The sequence below is a fragment of the Uranotaenia lowii genome, chromosome 2, assembly GCF_029784155.1.
Source record: "Uranotaenia lowii strain MFRU-FL chromosome 2, ASM2978415v1, whole genome shotgun sequence".
Taxonomy (NCBI): Eukaryota; Metazoa; Arthropoda; class Insecta; order Diptera; family Culicidae; genus Uranotaenia; species Uranotaenia lowii.
In genome coordinates this window covers 301,926,657-301,953,132 of record NC_073692.1, presented here as the reverse complement: position 1 = coordinate 301,953,132, position 26,476 = coordinate 301,926,657, and the positions used below count along the sequence as shown (strand labels likewise).

General features: G+C 35.2%; 1 protein-coding gene across 3 annotated transcripts in view; it reads left to right on the top strand.

Moving 5' to 3' along the window:
• The window catches only part of LOC129748081 (uncharacterized), a 205,799-nt gene that overhangs the window by 25,413 nt on the left and 153,910 nt on the right, over window positions 1-26,476 (top strand). For all 3 annotated transcript variants that reach the window (XM_055742557.1, XM_055742556.1, XM_055742555.1), the window contains exon 2: window positions 14,435-14,528. In XM_055742557.1, coding sequence (XP_055598532.1) covers window positions 14,439-14,528 — 90 coding nt within the window. In that variant the 5' untranslated portion in view covers window positions 14,435-14,438. The remainder of the gene's footprint in view (window positions 1-14,434; window positions 14,529-26,476) is intronic.

Below are 26,476 nucleotides of genomic sequence, written 5' to 3'. Positions count from 1 at the left end.
TTTCTTTAATCGATACAAGGGTGAAATAGATTCACAAACAGATAAAATATTTTCTTTGATTTGTTTTCAATGCAATGAATTCCGTAAGTTTTGTATCCAAAGAAACATTTAATTAATACTGGCGCAAAACGCTAAAAAGATTCATTGGATCATCAGGAGATTCATAAAGAAATAGAACGATATAGAAAATCAGACTCAGGAAATCGTGGCTTAGTACCACCAATGCCTGTACAGAAGTTTGGTTTCTAGTGGTCATTAAGAAGTGACAAGATGTTTTAAAGAATTCAAATGTAGCGAAATCCCTTACTTATGTGACCAGGGTGCAAAATGAAATGATTAATAAGAGTACTCCATGGACAGGTACTTTAAAAAGCTTCCCCATCCAAAAGCATAACCGCATCATCCTAACAATGCAATAGTGAAAACGTGATGCTGGACAACGTACACACCGACCCATGAACAAATAAAACATATTTTGGGCAAATGGTACAATTTTCTATAACAAGATCCCTTTATTAGATTATTTGTATGTTTTCATCCAGTTTGCGATAAATAATCCGGTTTCTGGTTGATAAATTATATTTATTGTGTCGAGATTTGAAAATACCCCAAAACCTTACCAGACCTTTAAAACTCGTAAAGTAAATTGCAGCTACTTGCCTTTTCCGTCATTTTTATGAACATATGCTTTTTCGATCTTTAACATTTTCCACGTGTTTATTTAATCTTACTTTCCATTCTTGTCTGTTTAAAGTTTCTATTAAATTTGCTATCAAACTAGCATAGTTTGACTTATCGCTATAGAGCTAAAGTAATTCATGTGCAATCTAGAGCTTTCAAACATTTTTTTTATCATATAATTTGAGAATCGATCAATATCTTAAACGTTTTGCCTTTATTCATCCTGAGTTAGTATATATTTCAAGGAAATAGACAACGAAACATCAACGATGGCGATATCACTGCCGACGTTGCTTGTTGACCAAGCATCTATCAAATATCTTCCACGAAAACTTCGGATTTCAACTGCAATGACAGTACTTCATGATCGAACGAATAATTTACTGCCAACCTCATATGTCAACATTCGACCATCGTTCCTCTTGCGACAATCTCGTCGGTCGTAAGTCGTTCGATGCTGTAAGTTTGTTTTTTTTTTTCGAAGCAGCCACGCATCTATCAAGTCGCTTGTAACGTGTATTTTCAATTAAGTATTTTTCATTCTGACCAACGGGGCCTCACGATATCAACATTAATATAAAAAAAATGTTATTGCTAGTAATTAACTTGTGCCCGACCTAACAACAGCTTTCCGTGCTTGATTCGAACTAAAATACATATTATTGCGTTTATCTCTATCTAAAAGCAACTTCTATTATGCTCAACTTGACCTCATTTTAAGAATTATGCCCCTTTTCAGCCAATATCAACATTTGTTTGTTCCCCCTTAGCTTTATTCAACTTTAAGTGCTCGTCCCGAGCCTAGTTCTACTTTTAACGCTCGTCCCGAGCCAAATACACTTTCTTTTGTGCTCGTCCCGAGCTAAATTCAACATTTTATGCTCGTCCTGAGCTAAATCCAACATTCTATGCTCGTCCCGAGCTAAATTCTTTTTTTTTGTGATCGTCCCGAGCTAAATACACTTTCTTTTGTGCTCGTCCCGAGCTAAGTCCAACATTTTATGCTCGTCCCGAGCTAAATCCAACATTCTATGCTCTTCCCGAGCTAAATTCTTTTTTTTTGTGCTCGTCCCGAGCTAAATACACTTTCTTTTGTGCTCGTCCCGAGCTAAATACAACATTCTATGCTCGTCCCGAGCTAAATTCTTTTTTTTGTGCTCGTCCCGAGCTAAATTCAACTATTTTAGGCTCGTCCCGAGCTATGTCTAACTTTCTGTGCTCGTCCCGATCTAAATTCAACCTTCAACGTCTCGAGCTTATTTCAAAAGCCAGGTACTCGTCCCGAGCTATAATGTACATTTTGTGCTTGTCCCGAGTTTAAACCAATACTGCTGTGCTCGCCCCTAGCTGTTATCAACGTTTTTTCGAGTCCAAGCCACTTTACCTTTTTCACAATCTAACTGCTCACAAACATTGTTTTCTCCACACAAACAAACACTTATTCTTGTTGCTTTTCTGTCAGTGTCCACTTCAAATAAAGGAAAACAATGGAGCGCTAGCGCTCACAAAAGAATTATAACTTACTTCCGTTTGAAACAACTTTTTCACTGCCAATTTCTCAAAGCGCTGCACGTTGGGTGATTCCTGCGGCAAAAGGTTCAATTTTCTGGCAAATTTACTATTAGAAAACCTGTCACGGTCGTCAATATGTGATTTGGCTATTCACGAGGAATCACCCAACATACAGACTCAGCTGCTTATACCTATGCATCAGCAAGGTTGGCTACTCACTGAATGCTCGACCGAGAGCTGCGTACATTCACGTTCACAGAATAGCAGTTGGATTAGCTACAATCCATACACGCTCCGAGATAAGCACTCATATAGGCATAATGTATTCCACACAGTATCAATTCTTGCTTGATTGACTATTTCCTCGCCACTTCGTGTTCCTGCTACGACATTATCGCTTTTACTGAAACATGGCTCAACGACCGCACTCTATCTAGTCAGGTTATCGGCTCTGATTACGCAGCGTTTCGTTGCGATCGAAGTCCACTCAACAGCAAAAAATCGACCGGAGGCGGTGTGTTACTGGCTGTTAAATCTAAACTCCCGCCATGCTTATTGAAGACGACTCTTGGTTCAATCTGGAAATTTTTTGGACCCGCATCGATATTGGTGATCGGAAACTTCATGTGTGCGTAGTGTACGTGCCTCCTGATCGTTCCAGTGACCTGGTTGTAGCCGAATCTTTTTCACGTAGCCTCTCTAAAGTCAGTTCCATTTGCTCTCCTGAAGATGACATCCTCGTCATCGGCGACTTCAACATGCCTGGCTTGAAATGGTGCTTTTCACAAGGCGGATTCCTGTGCCCTTCGTAACTATAACAAGCAAAAGTCGCTCTACGCTCAGAATGAATACCGCAAACTGAACTCGACTTATAAAAAGACCAGTAAGCGCTGCTACCAGAATTATCGCAATCGGCTCCAGCGAAACTTCAAGACCAGTCCGAAAAAAATTTGGAAGCACGTAAAAAATCAGCGGAAAGAAACAGGGCTTCCGTCTCACATGTTTCTGGACAACAACACAGCCGCTTCCGACCCCGAAATTGGTGAGCTCTTCGCCGGGAAATTCTCAAGCGTTTTTACCACCGAGGGCATTTCTTCAGAGCAACTAGCCAGGGCTGTCCGGAATATTTTACCTCCGGGTTCATCTTTGAATGGATTCCTAATTGAAGATGCAGCCATCTTGAAAGCAACAGCAAAATTGAAAAATTCTACCTCAACGGGCCCGGACGGTATACCAGCAACTTTTTTGTAGCGTTTTATGCCACTTTTGCTGACTCCCATCAAATATATTTTTCAATCATCGCTGGATAACGCAATTTTTCCCTCACTGTGGAAGGAAGCTCATATGTTTCCTGTCCATAAAAAAAGGGGACAAGAGAGATGTTAGCAACTACCGTGGGATATCAGCTCTATGCGCTATATCCAAACTCTTTGAACTGGTCGTTATGGATCCTGTTTTCTCGTTTTGCAAACCTCACATTTCCAACGACCAGCATGGATTCATGCCCAAACGATCCACAATTACCAACTTACTGAGCTTCATATCTTTCGTTCAAGACTGCTTTGCCACGAAGACCCAAACTGACGCCATTTACACTGATCTCTCAGCTGCGTTCGACAAGGTGAACCATGATATTGCTATCGCAAAGCTCGGACGCTTAGGATTCGGTGGATCTCTACTGGATTGGTTCCGGAGTTATCTAACGGGACGGAAATTATCCGTTCGAACTGGTGAATCCTTTTCCAGGCAATTCCCTGCCCCCTCAGGAGTACCCCAAGGAAGCCATTTAGGACCGATAATTTTCATAATCTACTTCAATGACGCACTCTCGCTCCTTGAAGGCACAAAACTTGCTTTTGCTGATGACCTGAATCTTTTTCACGCCATAAACAACCAAGACGATATCGACTTTTTACAGCAGCAATTTTCCGTATTTGCTCACTGGTGCGACATTAACTGCCTGCCGTTGAACCGCAGCAAATGCTCGGTTATATAATTTTCCCGTAAGCGGCACACTCTTCGTGCGGAGTACATCCTTGGAAGCGAAACCATCACCCGAGTAGAACACATCAACGATCTAGGAGTCATCCTCGATCAACGGCTGGAGTTCAAGACTCACACGAAGACGAACTATGTTGTTGACAAAGCTTCTAGAAACCTTGGATTCCTGTTTCGCATGGCCAAAGACTTCAAAGACGTGTACTGCCTTAAAAGTCTTTATTGCTGCATAGTTCGTTCCATTCTCGAGTACGCATCAGCTGTCTGGTGCCCCGTCTATCAGAACGGAGCTGAACGAATCGAGGCTATCCAGCGGCGCTTCCTGCGGTTTGCCCTACGTCACTTGAATTGGTACGATCCGTTTCGTCTGCCAAGCTACGAAAATCGTTGCCGCCTTATAGACTTGGACACGCTTCAAGTTCGTAGGAACGCTACTCGAGCTCTGGTTGTGGCTGACCTGCTGACATCGAGAATAGACTCACCCACGCTGCTGGAGGCTGTCCCTCTCAATGTACGACCCCGAGGATTAAGAAACCAGCATTTGCAGCTCTGCGTCCCCATTCGTCTGAACAACTATGGGGCCAACAGCGCTTTTGTCGGAATCTTAAAAACTTTTAATCGTTTTTCTGCGCATTTCGACTTTGATGTTTCGAGAAATGTGTTCCGAAGAAAAATATTAGACGTGTCCAGAACTGTGTCGAGTGGATTTTAATTTTGATAAGTTATTTAAGATTAAGTTATCATTTGGATCAACATATGATCCGTTGATTTTTTATACAAATAAACAAATAAATAAAATTAGACAGAAAATGGGTGAATTTTTGTTCTAAGCATCATGTCAATGTGAACAGTGCTTATACACTCTAAACCAGGAATGAGCAACCCGCGGCGCGCGGACCACATGCGGCCCTTGAGGCCTGTTTGTGCGGTCCGCGAATCTAATTTCTTCGTAGATTGTAAGTTATAATAAAATACTTGTCAATTCTAAAATGGAAATAATGAATATGTGGCTTGTTCGAAAGTTGACTTCACGTATATTGATTTGCATTTATCCCACAATCATTCAGATTGGTGTCATTTTTTATAGAAATTTAACATTCATTGTGATCTTTTTAAAGCATTTGTGCAATACTTTTGTCAAAAATGTATTTTTGGATTTATTCTTTCATTCATTTTTTTCGATTTTTCTTAAAGGCTTCATTAAAACTTATTGAAATTACATAAGATTTTCAAAAATTGGCATTAAAAATATTATTCCCAGTATATCCCCAGGCTCATAATATTTAATTAATTTGAACCGATCGCTTTTCTAACATAATAAAAACTTTCAATGCATAATACAAAAATAAAATTAATTCTCCTGCTGTTTATGTTTTCAATCGGTTTGAACATTTCTGGATTTTTTCGTTCAGTTTTTCAATCCTACAGTTCTTTGGTCTTGGAGTTTGTATTTCTCAGTCCAATTTCCAATCGGTTTCGGTTGATCCTTAGATGTATCTCGTCCGGATATTCAGAGTTGTAAGTCAACATTTTTATGATTTCAAATATGAGTATCAATGACACCATATCCTGCTGAAACAAAATATCACGAAGTAGTATCCCTTTGCCTTTCCCAGAGGTATCTAAATTAGATGAAGAAAATCTTTCTAAATCTGTTAATAAATAAACAATCAAGAATATAAACTCTAAACTAGGTTTTTTGATAAAATTTGCCTATGAATCAGTAAAACTATATATTTTTTCGAATTTTGGTAGCTTCGCTCAACATCTTATACGGAACTTCATGAAAAAAAATGTATTTATCACCGTTTATTAAAAATCAGGACTTTGAGGGCAAACGTTAACTGTGGAAAAACTTCTTATAAATACACAAAAATGAAATTTTGATTAATGAATTTCAACAACGATTCAACGTTCAACGTTTAAAAGACACACCACAGAATCTGACATTGATTTAGTGATGAATCTTTTAAGATAAACGATGCTGAAAGTTTTTTTTAAATGTTTCTTTTTTAATTTTTTTCGCCAAAAAATTGCAGTTATAGGAAATTTACTCTCTGATGTTCTCAAGATCAGAATATTATTAATGAGCATTATTTCATGCAATTTTGAATTGGAATTTAAATTAGCCCGTGGGTTCAAAAGGTTGCTCAGCCCTGCTCTAAACGTTCTCTGAAATATTCAAATTGAAAATACTCGGTGATTATTTTTTTTTTAAATGAACACACACATATAGGATCTCAGTGAAACTACATGTTTCTTTGAAGAGATCTAAATTCTTCTTAAGACTAAAGCGTACATTTTTCAAGGATATAATGGCTAGCATCCTACTAATGCTAACACCACCAGCCCACAGTAAGAGTACTAACTATGTATGCCGTGACCGAGACTCGATCTCATGACGTCTGGCTTAGAAGACTTAAACGCTTTCCTCTAGGCCACAGTCCGTGGCAAAGCACTTTCTTTAAAACGCTTTTTAACATGAAGTGCTTAAAAATCCGCCAAAGTGAAAGGAAAGGCAGTGCCTAAACTTTTTATTTGAAGGTAAAAAGTTTCATCAATTGAAGCCGTCTTGAAAACCTGCGGTTGTATCTTTTTTTCAACTTTCTACAGCTTTTTTAGAAATAAAAGCATTTTTTGTATGAGATTTTCATCCTCTGGAATGATTCATCTCTAAGAAATCATATCTCGAAAATAAATATAAAAAATATTATTTTTCCATCTCATCGGTAGGTCATTTTTTTTGTCTTTATTTGAGAGGTTTTAAACTGACCAAACAACTCAGCCAGAGGACATAATATTATTCAAAAAGAAAGTCCTGTCGGAAGGGGTATTGGCCCGTTTTCGGCTTCATGGACCGGTTCGCGATTCAATATCAAACATTTAAGCGATCATTTCTCCCGAGTAAATCCCAAAAGATGGATGCTTCCGCATTACACTATGAAAATTCCATAAAATTGCCTTTAAAAATTTAATTGTTCCCATTTGCCCAGCCCGCTCTTATAATTATCTTTTCTTAATTCTCTCTGTGAGTGTCAGTGAAGTGTGTAAAGGGTAATCGGTCAAAATTTGGTCAATATCAACTTGACGTATTTCTTTCAATTTTGCATTTTAAAAACCTGAACACCCCTCATTTTGAAGGTGTGTGTGTAGAATGTTGCGTCTATTTTGATTTTGGAATTTACTCTTCAGTAGTCAAAATGTCGTCCAAGGAAGAAGAGCAGCGTATCAAAATTTTTCTCGCGTGTCGCGAAAATCCGAGCTACTCGCACGCAAAGCTGGCAAAATTGCTAAAAGTTGCCAAATCAACCGTTACAAATGTAATTAAAATGTTTGGGGAACGTTTGTCGACAGCCAGGAAGTCTGGATCGGGGGGAAATCGAAAACCGGAAGCCGCTGAGATGACAAAGACAGTTGCCGGTAGTTTCAAGCGAAACCCTAACCTCTCTCTCCGAGATGCCGCAAATAAGCTGGGTGTATCGTCTACAACCGTGCATCGAGCCATATACGAGCCGGACTATCGACTTACAAGAAGGTAGTGACTCCAAATCGCGATGATAAACAAAATACGACGGCCAAAGCGCGATCCCGGAGGCTGTACGCGACGATGCTGACGAAGTTTGACTGCCATGTAATGGACGACGAAACCTACGTCAAAGCCGACTACAAGCAGCTTCCGGGACAGGAGTTTTATACGGCAAAAGGAAGGGGAAAGGTAGCAAATATTTTCAAGCACATGAAACAGTCAAAGTTCGCGAAGAAATATCTGGTTTGGCAAGCCATCTGTACCTATGGCTTGGAAAGCAGCATTTTCATAGCTTCCGGGACTGTCAACCAAGAAATTTACGTGAAAGAGTGTTTGAATAAACGTCTGCTGCCTTTCCTGAAGAAACACAGTTGTTCCGTACTGTTTTTGCCGGATTTGGCAACTTGCCATTACGGTAAAAAGGTACGCCGCCAACAACGTGCAGGTGGCTCCCAAGGACAAGAACCCTCCCAACACGCCAGAGCTCCGCCTAATTGAGAAATACTGGGCTATTGTCATGCGAAACCTATAAAAGACCAAAAAATTGCTAAGGACGAGCAGCAGTTCAAGGCAAACTGGCTTTCTGCGGCGAAGAAGGTGGACAAGGTTGCTGTACAAAATCTAATGGCAGGGGTTAAGCGAAAGGCCCGGCAATTCGGATTTGGAAAAGCGGAAGCTTAACTGAATACATTTCCTGAATTTTATACTAATTAAACTTGAAAAAGAAATTTAATTTGATTAAACGATTTCACCGATTTACACGCGTTTTCCCTTGACCAAATTTAGACGTATCACTCTTTACTTGTGAATCCCTCGGCGAATGGCTGGAAGTCCTGCATCCGGATGCATTCAACGATATTTTCACCAGCCTCGATTGGTTTCAGTTCATTTGTTTCGGTCATCAAACGAATAGGCAACGTAGGCAGGACCTGGCTCAAGTCCCTAGGGGCGAGTTGCAAATGGTTTCCTTGATGCTGAACCTTCAACTGGTAACGTTTCGCTCAGTGTTGTTCTGTTTTGTTGGGTTAGTCACAGTCATCTCCACTCTCCGATGCTGTATTCTTGAGATCTCCGATCGATAGAAGAGAGAGCAGCGATCACGGGTAATCGTTCCAGGGTTGGATCTGCGTGTCTAGTGTTACTTCTTTTCCCTTCTGTAGAACAGTTTGGATCAAGCTGTCAGGTAAGGTTGGCTTGGATGTGCTTTATTGAACATCTTGAGCCTGAACCAGAAAAGTAGCTCCCTATTGACCACAATTTAACTCGTTGTTCGTGTTCTGTTGTGTATGTTGTTTAGTGTTCTGTTGTTCAATTATCGATCTATTTATCTACCTATAACCTATCTTATGCTACTGTACCATTCTATCAAATTTCGGGGGATAATACCCATTCCAAGGCTGCCTAACAAAATCCTGTCGTATGTTGCTTTTGGAGCAGGTGACAAGGTTTTCAGCCAAATGCTGGTTCGCCTCTATAAGGTAGGTGATGTATAGATCAATTTTTCACCACTTTCCGCTTAAACAAGATCCTTGAGAATTCCCCAAAGTTCGGATGTAGCAAAAGAAGAACAGTTACTAGCGTGTTTTGATCAATACTAAAGCATGGATGACTACAAATCTGGACGCGTTAAAACGGGTCTATCTCGGAGCTATGTAAACGAAAAAAAAAGTTTTATAATCAAAATGTAGGGTTTTTATTGCACTTCAAAAAATAAGAAAAAAAATATTTCGATGATTTTTTGATAAAATTTCGAACTTTTCGTCTAGAACCACTCATCAAAGTTTGGACACCCTATTCACTGACCTCAGCGGCCATTTTGTTCCACAATCTCTTCATCTCTGTTGCTTCCCGAGTCTTCCTACCATTCTTCTTCATCTTCTGCTTGACAATGGCCCAAAATTTTTCGATAGGGCGGAATTGAGGGCAGTTGAGTGGGTTGATGTCCTTTTCAACTAAATCCACCCGTTGGCCGAATACCACTGTAGTACCTCCTAGCTGTAGTGGCAGCATGCCAAATCTGGCGAAAACTTTAGTGGTCTTTTGCGAGATCTATTGTACGAAAAAAAAAACATTTTTTAAGGCACTCTTCCTTGTACATTTCGGAGTCCATGGTCTTGTTTTTCACAAAAACCTGGGTTTTTCGTCCGCAGCTGCAGATACCTTGCCACTTATCGGATTGAAAATGGATTTGAACTTGGCGGGGACATCACCCCGACCAGTGCAGTGCACCACTGCAGTGGCTTTATAAATTTTTTGGCCAGGAAGCTGCCCAAAATCCATCTTCGCGTACGTTTCGTCATCCATGAGGATGCATCCGTCGTACTTCGTTAGAATCTTGTTGTATAACTTCCGGGCACGTCCTTTGGCTACTAAATTCTGCTTCAATGTCCGGCCTGGTTGCTTACTGGCCCGATAGGATCGTATTCCTTCGCGGAGACTAATCCTTCTGACGGTGTACCGGTGGACATTGGATTTCTTGGCGATGTCGTAGTCCGACTACTCTGTGTTTGCCTTTATCGTTCTCAACACCTTCAAATGCAGTTTCTGATTCTTAGGTCCACTATAACGCTTGGTATAAACCTGCGGATCGATAGTATGCATCTCACGGAAACGTTTGAGAACGCTGCACACGGTTGATTTGAGCATTTTTAACGATTTCGCGATTTTTTTTAACCCGACGACGTCGGTTTTTAACGTGAGTGTCCAAAATTTATTTTCGTCTCGCGGCTTCCATCACGTGTAACTTTTTTGGAACAAAACGAATCGTAATGAAATTTTCAGCACTGATAGAGGAATCATTTCCAAACAAAGTACTGTCAAAAAATTCCAGATCCAACAACTAGGAGCGCAATGATTTAATAAACAGTGCGTCCAGATTCATGGTGATCCATGTTTTATATTCATTTTATTTACAAGGTTTTCCCGTCTCAAGACATTGCCTGATGAACAATATTCCTCCAATTCACTCGGTCCATGGCAACCGTTCTCCAATTTCTCGAACATCCCACATTCGCCACATCATGGTCCACTTGGTCTAACCACCTTGCTCATTGCGTTTGTTTCGTTCCTACTGGATTCGTAGCGAACACCTGTTTTGCAGGACAGTCGTCCGGCATTCTCGCAACATTTCCAGCCCAGCGTATCCGTCCAGCCTTCACCTCCTTCTGGATACTGGATTCGCCGTAGAGTTGTGCGAGGTCATGGTTCATCCTTCGGCTCCACACTCCTTTCTCCTGCACGCCGCCAAAATGGTTGTTAACCAGAGGACTGAAACAGATTTCAAATCGCTAACAAACGCACCGTACCAGATTTTGGTACCAGAACGTCAGTGTGTTCCCCAACAATAGACCCAAAATAGGGTGAAATAGGGTTTTGCTGAAAACTTTGCATCTTATATCAAACCATAACTTATAAGTGCTACCAATAAATCCATTAATTGACATTCCCGAGCTTGAGAACCTGTTTTAAGGATTACCAAAAATTTCATCCGGTTGGAATTGTTGCAATGATGACGCTATGTTGTCCCTATGCGTTTTTCTCTCATTGCATTCATCTTCTTTCTGCAGGGTTCTTGGTATGGAAATGTTTGTGTTCTTCAGCTCCTTGTTCTTAATACTCGTTCCCGGTGAGTTCTCAACAAGAAAAAGTCGGGTGAGAGAAGATCATATACAAAAGAAACGAAATAAATAAGACAAACTCATATTAAAAAAAAATCAATATAAAGAGGGTTAAAGAAAACAAAACTTAATAAAATACAGTTAATAAAGACTAACCAGCATAAATCAAGGAACAAAATGCTAAAACAAGGTAAATTAAGACAAAACCTGATAAAACTAAACGAAACACATTGGAAAAAGATAGAACAATTGTAAATGATATTAAAATAGAATAATCATGCCAGAGAAACGTGATCTAAGATAAAACAGGATTTTACATGTTGAAACAGGATGAAACAGGATTAAACATACTAAAGAAAAAAAAGAAACAATACTAAATAAGATAAAACTAGATATAACAAATTGAGGAAATCATAAGACAAGAACGACATAATAAGTTAAAAGAACTTAAAAATTGATACAGAAAAGTTTTCACAAGATAAAATTTGAGGTCACTCCAAGATGAAGGCTTCCGTTCCCCAGTAACATCGATAGTTTTATTATTTATTCTTCAAGCCCCTTATAAAACCAACACTTTATCTACATAGTCTGCTATAAAACTTTGAATATTACTTGGGGTTTATGGCTATATGCTAATGTGTTTTCAATGACATATTCATAGTCTTTTATTATTAATGTCTTTTTGGTTGTGTTATGTCTTGATATGACGACTAACTATACTATTGAATTTACTTTTTTTTATGTTTCATCTTGTTTCATTTTGTGATTTCATGTGCTGTTTCAGCATGGTTTACCTTGTTTCATCTTTTTTTTTTGTTTTGTCGTATTTCGGTAAACTTTTGTCTTGTTCAGTCTTGGTTTCTCTCGCTTTGTCTTTTCTATCAAGGGTTTTCTGCCTTAACCATGTTTCATCTTGTCCAATATAGTGTTGTCTTGTTTTGACTTGTGTTTTCTTTCAGTTTGATCTTGTTTTATCCCGTTTTATGTTTGTTCATCAAGTATTGTCATTTTTTTTATCTTGTTTAATATTGTTTTGCCTTATCTTCGTTTTTCTTGTCATATACTTTATATCAACTTTTAAATTATAGTATCTGATTTTATTATGTTATGTCTAGCTGTGCTTAGTTTCATTTTATATTTTGAATTTGACGGATTTTACTTCTAATCGACACGAAATTGGCATGACCCTCATAGAATTCAATGAAACCATATGGGCATAAAGATCGTATCTATTAAAGCATCTTGGCAAACTTAGTTTTCCGAAAAATTATCTCGACTAACATCTGAAAAGGGCCAAACCTTCCGGGCAAAAATTTTATAAACATTTAAACGTATGTTACGTATGTTGGTAATTCACCGTGGTTGCACGGATTCACCGCATTTTCTGCCAAAGTATGTGCTCACATGCATTCTTAGATTATTAAGTTCGACAAATCTCCAATGCAGCGCCACACCATACCCGGACCCCATGGCTTCGTATGAACTGTTGTGTAGTGAATATTTTGTGTTGATGTAGGTGTATTTTGGAAGAACGAGTCAATCAGGTGGGCTGGTTTACTTACAGGTATTCCGGCATCCGTGGCCAGGTATATGCCAGCTGGCAACTGATTGAACATTCTTATTATATAGTCAGTAGGAGGAAACACATCTTACCTGTCGGTCACTTATGGGATTCGAACCCAAAAGTTTTCTTGCCGGGAATCGAACCCAGTACGCCTGGCATACTAAAACCAGAATCGCGCCAGCCTCTACTAGACCACCTCGGCGCTTAAAAATTTTATAAACATTTTAAGCTCGAAAATTATATTTCCTAAACAAATCGTGTTCATGTTGTTGTAGTTTGTAGTTGTAGTGTTGTAGTTTGTTAAAAGTGATTGAATTAAAAAAATGAATTTTCATTGAAATCCTACACTGAGAAAATGCATTTTAAAACAAAAACTCAATTTCCCAAAAAAAATTGTCATCTCAGATTTTCGTAGGTGATGGAACGAATTAGAGAAACATGAGCTATCAAAGAACGAAAGAACATAAGCCGTAAATATCGAAAATGTGATTATTTTCAGGTACAAAGATGTACCAAGCGATTTCATAACATCAATAATGATGTCATCTAAGAGTTTTATGTAGTTTTTTGAAGCCGGGTAGTTAAAAATCGTCCACACATTGCAACTAGTGCATATTTAAGGGAAAAAAAATTTGTAATAAAAACTTTTTCATTTTTTTTTTAATCATGTAATTTATTTTTTATTGTAGATTTTCAACCCCTAATTAAAAAACTGGTTCGATTAATTGATTTTGGAGAAATAATAGCATCAATTGTAGTGGTTGATGGTAAAAGTAAGTGGAAATCCTACACTGAAAAAAATGCAAACTGAAAACTTAAAGTTTATTAAAAAAATATGGCCATCTCAGAATTTGATGATTTTTTTTTTTTTGTGGTGGGAAATAATGTGGTCTTCAACTCTTCTGAACATCGCAAAGTGAGCTCTGTTAAGAGAAAAAAAGTTTTCTAACAAAAACTTTTAATGTTTTTTTTAACGAAAAACAAATTGTTTGGGTATATTATGATAAAACTAAATAAAGCAGATCATTATAGTATTCCATGGACTTCGAGCATATTAAAAAATGAAAAAACTTACATAAAACATATATTTGAAATAATTAGAAATGGGAGGCTCCGTTTGATCGACCTATATGGAGCGTAAGTCTAAGTTTCAATAAAAACGACAAGAATAGAATAATAATAAATTTAATAATAATAATATTTGTAATCTTAGCATGCTTATACTTTATTTGTTGCCTTTGTATCATCTTCAAAATTAAAGTACTTTTAGCAGCAAATTAAATTTTGTTATAGGTACAAACGAATGAAACTTTTGTGTTCCGGCATCACTGACTCCGGATTTTGTTCCTTAAACCCGACCTCGGGTATTGGGTCCAGATTTCGAATTGTTTGAACTGTTTGAATTACTGGCTTTTCTCAAGACTGCAGTCTAACATAAGATTTCAATTTTTTTTAAATATGTATGTATCTATTTTTTTATCACTCCTGCCTGGTAGTCGTTACAAACTTGTTTTTTTTTTCTTTATTTATTCACAGAGCCATGGAAGCGACTGCAATGAGCTCCAGCAACTTGCTCATTCATGCTATTTCTGATGACAGTGAGCTCGACGGATACCAAGGACACGTTATAGTAAGTATCGATACTTTATAACCATCTGGAATGAGCTGAGCATTCTTCCGCAAAAATGCAGATAATGCTAATGAAGCCAAATTAAATTCTTCCCACATCATCTTGCATGCATATATCGATTCGCAAAATTTTCTTCCTTTATTGGTCAACCTATAATCTATTGTTGGCTTGTTTCCAAATGCAGGGTTGTGAAGTTTTCAAAAAGCCAACAAAAGGTACCGTCACCCTGAAACTTTTTTACCCAATGAAAAGTTTAAACAACTTTGGAAAGTTGCTCGTCGAACCGCATTCGATGCTATTTTGTATGCATTTCTCCGGTTCTGGGCCCCGTTTGCCCCAAGAGGCTCAACTGTTGAGAATAAGGCAAACTGCCTGCTTGCCGACCAAAAGCAGCAGCCGCCGCCAGTGGCTTTGGAATCTTAATTGAATTCCACGAAGTTACTTTTGCAACTACGGAACGCCGCCGCCAGTAGTGGTTCCGGTGCTGTTGAAAGAATATGCCAGAACTATGCCTGTAAAGTTTTCAACCGCCCAACAATAATGCTCAATGCACTGGAGAGAAAACGAAAAACTGAATACTTTATCAGTAAATTTTTCTGAAAACGTCCAGCCAAACTTACTAAACAAACCTCTAAATTGTTTGAGTTTAATAATAACATTTTTAAATTTTCTCATAATTTCCACACAAAAAATACTTCAGAAACCTTGCAATTCTCATTAAAATATTCCTAAAGCGCGAATATTGAAACATTTGACAATTTTTAACATTTTCACAAATTTATCCAGAGTGGTGTTTTCCAGTTCTGGGGTCCTCCACTTTAAGCTTCCTATGCCTACTAGAAGGCCCCAGAATATGGGTTGCGTGTATTTTACAGTACCGGAGTTTTTTTTAACACGTTTGAATGGCGGCGCCATTTTTTATGCTTGTCTCTCAATGTGATAGAGAAAATGGCAGAAACAGACATTCACCCTCACCATATCGTGGCTCGCAAGAAAGTGGCCCATCGAGATTGGGATGATGATGATGGTGGCAAAAATATGGCGCGAAAACATGGAAGTAACAGTTTCGAAGCCAATTAGGGAGTCTTTGTTACTGACAACGTCGGCGATGTCGGGCGTTTCATGTATTTTCATTAACTTTTTTTTTCTCGCCGTATTTTTGTCCTCCACCGTTGTGGAGCGATGGTCTCGTTCCGCTGTTATGGTAGTAGTTAGCTAGAATCAGAACGAAAAGTTTACCCGGAGAAGTGCCTTTCGATAAAGGATGATGAAAAGTAGAATGAATGTTATTGTTATTTCTGTCGTGGTGTATATTTCTTGCTATTAAACTGAAGAAGAGAAGCATATCCCAAGTCGTAAGTTTGATAGACCCGATTTTTTTTTTCTGCCAGAAAATTTTTTTTTTTTGGGATTTTAAACCAATTCTGCCAGAAAATAACACCAGAGCGTGTTTTTATACAAGAATATTCAACCAGAGTGAGGTATTGTGGTATATGGAAAACATATAAAATAACAATTTGTAAAAAACCGTTTTTTTTTCTATGAGAAACCCAAAAAAATCGAGAAAAAGCCTTTCGTCACAGTAGAGAATTCAGCAAAAGACCACAAAAATCAAATTTATCCAAATTTTAAAATTGTCCAAATTGTCAAAATTGTTTAAATTGTTAAAATTGTCAAAATTGTTCAAATTGTTAAAATTGTCAAAATTATTCAAATTGTTAATATTGTCAAAATTGTTCAAATTGTTAAAATTGTCAAAATTGTCAAAATTGTCAAAATTGTCAAAATTGTCAATATTGTCAAAACTGTCAAAATTGTCAAAATTGTCAAAATTGTCAAAATTGTCAAAATTGTCAAAATTGTCAAAATTGTCAAAATTGTCAAAATTGTCAAAATTGTCAAAATTGTCAAAATTGTCAAAATTGTCAAAATTGTCAAAATTGTCAAAATTGTCCAAATTGTCAAAATTGTCAAAATTGTCAAAATTGTAAAAATTGTAAAAATTGTCCAAATTGTCAAAATTGTCAAAATTGTCAAAATTGTCAAAATTGTCAAAATTGTCAAAATTGTCAAAATTGTCAAAATTGTCAAAATTGTCAAAATTGTCAAAATTGTCAAAATTGTCAAAATTGTCAAAATTGTCAAAATTGTCAAAATTGTCAAAATTGTCAAAATTGTCAAAATTGTCAAAATTGTCAAAATTGTCAAAATTGTCAAAATTGTCAAAATTGTCAAAATTGTCAAAATTGTCAAAATTGTCAAAATTGTCAAAATTGTCAAAATTGTCAAAATTGTCAAAATTGTCAAAAATTGTCAAAATTGTCAAAATTGTCAAAATTGTCAAAATTGTCAAAATTGTCAAAATTGTCAAAATTGTCAAAATTGTCAAAATTGTCAAAATTGTCAAAATTGTCAAAATTGTCAAAATTGTCAAAATTGTCAAAATTGTCAAAATTGTCAAAATTGTCAAAATTGTCAAAATTGTCAAAATTGTCAAAATTGTCAAAATTGTCAATTGTCAAAATTGTCAAAATTGTCAAAATTGTCAAAATTGTCAAAATTGTCAAAATTGTCAAAATTGTCAAAATTGTCAAAATTGTCAAAATTGTCAAAATTGTCAAAATTGTCAAAATTGTCAAAATTGTCAAAATTGTCAAAATTGTCAAAATTGTCAAAATTGTCGAAATTGTCAAAATTGTCAAAATTGTCAAAATTGTCAAAATTGTCAAAATTGTCAAAATTGTCAAAATTGTCAAAATTGTCAAAACTGTCAAAATTGTCAAAATTGTCAAAATTGTAAAAATTGTCAAAATTGTCAAAATTGTCAAAATTGTCAAAATTGTCAAAATTGTCAAAATTGTCAAAATTGTCAAAATTGTCAAAATTGTCAAAATTGTCAAAATTGTCAAAATTGTCAAAATTGTCAAAATTGTCAAAATTGTCAAAATTGTCAAAATTGTCAAAATTGTCAAAATTGTCAAAATTGTCAAAATTGTCAAAATTGTCAAAATTGTCAAAATTGTCGAAATTGTCAAAATTGTCAAAATTGTCAAAATTGTCAAAATTGTCAAAATTGTCAAAATTGTCAAAATTGTCAAAATTGTCAAAATTGTCAAAATTGTCAAAATTGTCAAAATTGTCAAAATTGTCAAAATTGTCAAAATTGTCAAAATTGTCAAAATTGTCAAAATTGTCAAAATTGTCAAAATTGTCAAAATTGTCAAAATTGTCAAAATTGTCAAAATTGTCAAAATTGTCAAAATTATCGAAATTGTCAAAATTGTCAAAATTGTCAAAATTGTCAAAATTGTCAAAATTGTCAAAATTGTCAAAATTGTCAAAATTGTCAAAATTGTCAAAATTGTCAAAATTGTCAAAATTGTCAAAATTGTCAAAATTGTCAAAATTGTCAAAATTGTCAAAATTGTCAAAATTGTCAAAATTGTCAAAATTGTCAAAATTGTCAAAATTGTCAAAATTGTCAAAATTGTCAAAGTTGTCAAAATTGTCAAAATTGTCAAAATTGTCAAAATTGTCAAAATTGTCAAAATTGTCAAAATTGTCAAAATTGTCAAAATTGTCAAAATTGTCAAAATTGTCAAAATTGACAAAATTGTCAAAATTGACAAAATTGTCAAAATTGTCAAAATTGTCAAAATTGTCAAAATTGTCAAAATTGTCAAAATTTTCAAAATTGTCTAAATTGTCAAAATTGTCAAAATTGTCAAAATTGTCAAAATTGTCAAAATTGTCAAAATTGTCAAAATTGTCAAAATTGTCAAAGTTGTCAAAGTTGTCAAAATTGTCAAAATTGTCAAAATTGTCAAAATTGTCAAAATTGTCAAAATTGTCAAAATTGTCAAAATTGTCAAAATTGTCAAAATTGTCAAAATTGTCAAAATTGTCAAAATTGTCAAAATTCTCAAAATTGTCAAAATTGTCAAAATTTTCAAAATTGTCGAAATAGTCAAAATTGTCAAAATTGTCAAAATTGACAAAATTTTCAAAATATTCAAAATTGTCAAAATTACCATTCTTATGATTTATTCTTGGTTGAAAATTGGCAACTTGTCGTATTTCAACATCGTTTCTGAATTGTGCCAAAATTTTATTATTATATTGTCGAAGCATGATAAGTTGAGTCAAAATGTTGTTTTAATTGTACCAAAATTGTTTGGAATCTAAATCTTCCAAAGCTGGTTAAAAATTTTGAGAAATAACTCAAATTTTCCGAATCATTCATCTTTCCAAATGGTTTAAATAATTTCAGAAGGGCTTTAGAATTGAAATCCATATTTTGTAACACAAAACAGAGACCAAGTTTTGTGAAAATTGGTCAAATAGCAGGCAGGTAGGCAAAATGTGTTTCAAAATATACTTGAATATTCCAGATTGATCTAAATTATTCGAATAATTAACTTTGTGCAATTGATTAAAAATTTAATGATAATTTTATCAAAGTTATTGCCAATGTTTAGTGTAGTTAAGTCCAATTTTGATAAATTTGGCCAACAATTCTGGATATGATATCAAAATTCTGTAGAAATAGTGCCAAATAGCTTCAAAATTTGTCAACATTTTGCTAACTTTGGGTAAAATTTCATAAAAAAATTTTTTTATGAAATTTTTGAAGGCTACAAGCGTTTCCTAATACCGAAAAATTTTACATTCGACACACCATATGGTTTATCCTATTAGTTAAAGTTATGTTCTTTATCAAGAACACCTGTTAATTGTAAAATTTAAGGATTAGGAGAAATTGAGAGGTATTGAAATTTATTCCAACATTTACTACACCGAAGATTTACTGTTTAGGTCAGCAATATTAGAAAGAGTAGCTACAACCTTAATTATTATTGTTATTAAATTTTTTTTTTGATAATTATTTAAAAAACTACAGCTAGAGTGTGAACTTTTTTATATCCTTTATGAAGGGATTAAAAATTTTATTTTCACAATTGTAGCTTTTTATATAATTATCACAAAAATATGAAAGATTGATATTCACTTTTGTGTGAAAAACTGTGTCACTTGTGTAAATTTTCGAAAAAAATATTCCCTACATTTTGTCGAAGTGTTTCGAAATTGTACCGAAATATTTTCAAAAATGCGTCAAGTTTGTTCCAAACTTATTCAAAATTGTGTAGCAAAATGGGAGTAATAGTGTCCAAATTCATTAATAAGTTGCCAAAATATCATTACAATTATGATGAAATATATCAAAATTGTGTTTATTTTTTCAATAACAAAAATTGAGAACAATAATTTTTATTTGTGAATTTTAACATTTTAAACTCATCTTCCATCCCAACTTTGTGAAAGACAGGTTTTCCATCTCATTTACTAAAACTGTTTCTTATTATATCATTGATAAAACCTACTGAAGACAAAAAAAAATGAAAAGACGCCCGAAACAGCATCACATTTTTTCAACTGTAGGTATTAATTCCGGCTTCGATGCACACCTCACGGGCCATCGCAGTTATCAGCTCAGACTTCTATCCTCATTTCGGAGCAAACAATACGGAATGATGATAATGAGATTTCTTCATGTCTTCCCTTGCCCTGCTGCTGCTGCTACACGTGCATATCTTTGGCATTCCTCAGTCTGGCAGCCCTCTGCAGGTATTCAACCAAACTTTGCACGGCAAAGTCTCAGCTGTCAGCTTCTATTCTGCATCAACTTAAACCAATCCGAGAACATTCTTCCGTTATCACTTTGGCATGCAGAACAAAACAGACGACTTCCTTCCCTAGTCGGTTGCAAAAGAAAAATAAAAGGCCAAAGTTGCATTAAAGCAGCACAGAGGCTGTGCTCAAACTAAGCTAGAACCTTCATCTGCAACAGCAGCTCATCACCTGGATGAAACGAAGAGAAGAAGCAAGGGGCGAGTTCTTTTGTCAACCCGAAAGCCAGTCTTTTGCTCTTGTCTCTACTAAAATCTCCTACCACAGAAAATGATTCATTCTGATGACACAACGAGTGAATGAAAGGCTACAGAATAGAAGCACACAGCAACAATCTATCCGACTCTATGGAGCCACCTGTTTTTCATATCATCATCATCATCATCATCGGGTGTCAGTTGAAGGAACTGTTGCTTGTCCAAACTCTTCTACTGTTTATATTCTTTGAGATATCTACATTTTCAAAGGTTGCCAAATGCCATATTTGATTGACTGTCACAAAACACTGGTGAAATTTTTTCGATGAACTGTGATTATTTAGTAAAAAAAAAGTTCTGTTGATTAACGATACAGATGTTTTCGTTTAAGATTTTTGAAAATATTACCGGAATCATTCTTGTAAAGTTATTTGGTGAAATGGATTTCACATGGCATTCATATCTAATAAGCTATTGTCGAGTTACCTTGTGCATAGACTTTTAATTTGTATGTATGATGGCCAGCCATGGGTGAACGGATTCACTGCAGATTTATCAAAGTAAGTTCCTCCATGTATTCTTTAGCGTAATGGCTCGGCAAATCTTCAATGATGGGTGAAATAAATACGATACCACGGCTTCGTATGAACTGTTATAAAATAGAGGTTTTCGTATCCCTGTTTGTGTTTTTTTTCTGGAAGAATATTTCAATCATCTTCAAAACTAGTTTTAAATCTATTAAATTAGAAACTTACATTGCTCACAACAGGTATTCTGGCATCCATGAAGCAGCAGTTTTGACTCTTGATTATTTTATCAGCAAATTATGTTGCTTGAAACAAGATATACAAATAAAACTCTTAAATAACTAAAACTATATGGTGTGTGGAAAGATATTATGTAGAAACAATTTTTAAAAATAACTTTATTAAATTAAAAATAAGAGCGATTAAATTGTAAAAAATACTTGGATATTAAATCGTTTCAATTGGACTCATGGATTGTTTTGACTCTTGGTGGTTAAAAATTTATGATACCAAAGGCTGCTGAAATCGCCGGTATCGATTGCTTCGATGAAAAAGGCCCTTTGGAACGATACGGCCCGAGGCGAATATTGAAGTAGCCTAGTTACTGATCAATTTGGTCACACACCGAAACGCCTAAATGGCGACACTACTTTGATCAACATACTCTGTTTACTGTACTGCTGTACTGTTATGAAAGGGAAAAAGACTTTAAAAAGCATGGTAAGTTCTATCAAAGGTACTTTTTCATTTATTGCAAAATTAATTTCCCTCTCGAGAAAAAACATCCTGGAAAGATCATTTAAAAAAAATGATTTATACAGTCCCCCCACATTCATTAGTCACTTAACATATCATTCCACTACAACATATTCGTTTATTCGGGTGTTATTAGACCAAATATCAAGCTTTGCACGAATTTCAGTCATAAAATATTCCCTCTTTGATTTCAAATATGATTTTGTTTTGAATTTTGTTGAAAAATAGCATAATTTACCGAAACAATCATCGTTTTTCAAAACCACAATCATGGGTCAAAATTGTAACCCGTAACAATTACACTAGTTTACAAAATTTTAAAAAAAATCGTTAACTTGATTAACTGACCAACATTTTTAATGCAAAATTGGGCACTGAATCCCAAAATGAAATTCAAAAAATCTCAGTAGAACCGATTTTGAGGTCTGCTCCAAATATGAAATTTCGAAAATATTAAAAAAGTTCTTGTACTTAGATGAAAATATCTCGGACTGCATAACAGTAATTTGAAATCCCTCTTTTGCATATTAAAGGTAAATAAGTTTTCTATCAATCATCTGAACACTGTTCTTGCGTTTGACCAACAGTTTTGTTGATATTAGTGACTTTATGAGAGAAAAAAATTATAAAAAACGCATTTTTTTAGAGAAAGTTTTGTTACAACGAAAGTTTTAGACTCGATAGTAGCATTAAAAAAATCTGATTTTCTTTTGCGCTTGAATGTTAATTTAAAACAAAGATTTCAAGTGGTTATTTATCAAAATCGGTTGAAAATTGAAGAAGTTATGGCTACTTTACCATAACTGAAATTTTTGGAGTTTTTAATAATTTAACGAACCGCAGTACATTTATCATAGTATAGGAAGAATGAAACATGATAAATCTCACTCGCTCCAAGTCAAAACAAAATGCCTTTTTGGTGGTGATAAACCACAAACAGAATTTTTCAAGTGTGCGAATTGCGCAGGTAATCACTCCTCGAATTCTCTAGACTGTCCCATCAGGGCAAAAATTATTGCTTCTAAGAAAAATCCCAATACTTCCAGAAAAGTTTCTTCTCATCCTTCCTTCGGCCGACATTGGAATCACGGCTGGGTAATACCCGAAGTGATTTTAATGTTACCTGTACTGATTCTGCGCCCCAGTCTCAACGTTCATGCGAAGGCTTGGGAAAATCCCCGAAATTCAAATACTTGTTCTTCTCCTTCATTTTCTGATTCTAACAATTTTGTTGATTTGGGTGAGATTACTGAGGAAAAATTAAAATTTTTGCATCAAAATTTAATGGAAATGATGCAACTCATGTTGAAAGCAAATTCAATGTTTGAAGCTTTCCAAACTTCTTTTAATTATGCTAACAAAATTATTATGACTTTACGATTCCCTCATGGATCCAAATAGATGTTTATATATTACTAGCTGACCCGTTGTGCTTCGCTACACCTTCCGAAAATAAGTGTGATTTGTAAAAATTTATTCAAATTTAGATTTTAGAGAGCATTTGGGGTATTTTTTGGAGTTGAAAAAATAAGCTATAGAAATTAAAAAAAAAAAACGATGGAAAGGATTTTTAATAGCCATTTTCAAACAGTTTTTTTCACCATCCTCGCATAAGAAACAGTTTGAATATCTATCATTTTCGCGCCAAAATTAAGTTAAAAAAATGTTTCGCCATATTTCAAACTCGTGGACATGAGACATTATAGCTTGAAGTTTTCCAAAACAGCACTTATCATGGTAATGAAAAATATTTTAATTTAGTTATGTATTAAATACAGTGCAAATTTTTTTTTTAATAAATTTAATACGGCAAAAAATATGAGAGACTTTCAGCCTTTGGCTGGTTCGTCTCTGACGCGAAAAAATATAAATATTCAAAAAAATATCAGTTGCAGAAAGTCAAATATTCAAAAAGGCTGGCAAAAACAAACTTTTAAGTTTACATTTGTCCCGTATATTTGGGCAAGTGTCAATGCAAAGCTTATTTACAGATGCGTCAGAGTAATGGCTTTAAAATGGATTTAATACGTATTCCTGTTTTTTGGTCTATCAAGTTTCACTGATAAATCTGCAGTATTTCTGCAGTAAGAATACTCCTTCTGGTCTTCCCAACATATTGAATCATTTTGAAGATGAATTTCTTAAAAGTTCGACGTTTGCCCTTGCCCCACCATGTAAGTTGACAGTAGGGAATACTGTTTTTAACACTTTAAGGGTATACTGAAAATTTCTCATAAAAATTTTGCGTCCAGTTAAATATCAGTTCTAAAGTCTCGCTTTTCAAAAACGAAGGGGATCAAAAATCTCTTTTATGCAGCCATGTAACACAAAAACACTTTTCATGTTAAGTACGTACTTGAATTGGTATGTAATAAAAAGGACGATGGTTTGTTCAGATATATTTAAAATAAAAAGCTCCCAGTTTCATTTCTAAATTCGTTTCAGTTGTGTTTTTGGGCCGAAGTAACAATTTCTAGAAGAAAACATAATTTTTTATTTTTTTTAACAGAAAAAGTTGAACGTTTGAACATGTTCTAATGTTCCTTGAATGAAAAGTCGAATGCTACCTACATTAACACGAACTAAATATGGAAGAATTTTCGCGAATCTTTCAATTGGTTATGATTCGATAGATAAAATACCAATCCGTGTCACATCTAGGCGTCATTTATTACCACGTGCAATTAAGCAAGAAAAAAACACATCTAGGTTGCATATTGCCCCCACGTGCTAAGAAACCTAGGTATTTGGTTGAGAAACAGGCGCCTGATTGTTAAATTTTTCCAGCGATCAATGAACAGTATGCTTTAGTTACTATCCACTTGCGACGACGTACAAATGAGCTAGGAATCAAGTAGAAAAAAAATCACATCAAGGCTTCATATCGCCACCCCTTGCATTCTTGGTTGAGAAATACGCGCCAAAATATTCCCACTGATCAGTATGCTATGCCTGGGTTACTATCCTTTTACGACGTTGGCACGCGACGCCTCGACCATAGAGACGAAAAACAAACCGCCCAAAGGGTGAAAAAATCTCGGAAAATGGATGTCATGACTTTAATTTGTTTCGAAAAACTACAAATTTTGTATGGTAGCTATCCCTCTTTTAAGTCGGATGGAGCTTTGACTATTACAGAAACCATCCCCGGCCTCAAAAACCCTCAGATGCCAATTTTGACGATGATCGGTTCAGTAGTTTCCGAGTCTATAGGGAACAGACAGACAGACAAACATTCATTTTTATATATATAGATGAATTGGAACGCTAGATCTTTGCTGGCTAACCAAGACGAGTTCTTTTTATTTTTGAAAACTCAAAACATACATATTGCTGCCATCACTGAAACTTTTTTAAAGCCAGACAATAACTTGAAAAGCAATGCTTTCTTTAAAATTTTGCGAAATGATCGACTTGATCGACAAGGTGGGGGTGTAGCTATTGTCATCAATAGTCGTCTCAAATTTAGACTTCTTCCTTCTTTCAATACAAAAGTCTTAGAAACAATTGGAATTAAATAACAAACGTCTATGGGGAAAATTATAATTATTGCCGCATATTTGCCTTTTCAATGTAGCGGTGAACAGAAAAATTTTTTGAAGGGAGATTTACAAAAACTCACCAGAAATAAATCTAAATTTTTTATTATTGGTGACTTTAATGCAAAACACCGATCTTGGAATAATATTTCATCAAATTCAAATGGGAATATTTTATTCAATGACTGCTCTGCAGGTTATTACACTGTTGAATATCCTAATGGGTATACTTGTTTCTCTTCGATTAGAAATCCTTCCACAATTGATTTGGTTCTAACGGATTTAGGTGAGCATTGTTGTCAATTATTAACTCATGCGGACCTCGATTCGGACCACCTTCCAGTAACTTTTTCTTTATCCCAAAGTCCCATTGAAAACCCTTTAAAATCAACTTTTAACTTTCAAAAAGCTGACTGGGAGCGATATAGGAATTTTATTGAACGTAATTTTGATGTAAACGTTCCACTGAATTCAATTGAAGATATTGATTTGGCTGTAGAAAATTTGACAACTTCAAAAGTCAATGCTAAAGCCGCTTCAATACCCAAAGTTAAACATAAATTTAATCAACCTTTAATTGATGATGATCTTCAGTTTTTGAAACGACTGAAAAACATTCGTCGACGCCAATATCAACGTACTAGGGATCCTTATTTGAAATATATTTATTGCGATCTTCAAAAAGAGATCAAACGTCGTTTAAATTTCATCCGTAATGAAAATTTTGCAAAAGCAGTAGAGGACATAAAACCCTACTCAAAACCGTTTTGGAAATTAACTAAAATTCTGAAAAAGCCCCAGAAGCCAATTCCTACTTTGAAAGATGGGGATTCTTTTAACTAACGCAGAAAAAGCTCAAAAATTAGCCCAACAGTTTGAGTCTGCTCATGATTTTAATTTAAACGTTGTTAGTCCAATTGATGCTCAAATTTCCCTTGAATTTGATGATATTTTTTCTAAGCAAAATGTATTTGAAAGTTCCTGTGAGACAAATATTAATGAACTTAAATTGATTTTCAAAAAATTTAAAAAAAAATTAAAGCTCCGGGGGAAGATGGGATTTTCTATATTCTTATTAAAAAGTTGCCTGAAAGCACTTTTAATTGTTTAGTTAAAATCTTCAATAAATGTTTTCATTGGCTTATTTTCCCAATAAATGGAAAAATGCCAAAGTAACTCCAATTTTGAATCCTGGAAAAAGTGCTTCAGAGCCTTCAAGTTATCGACCAATTAGTTTGCTC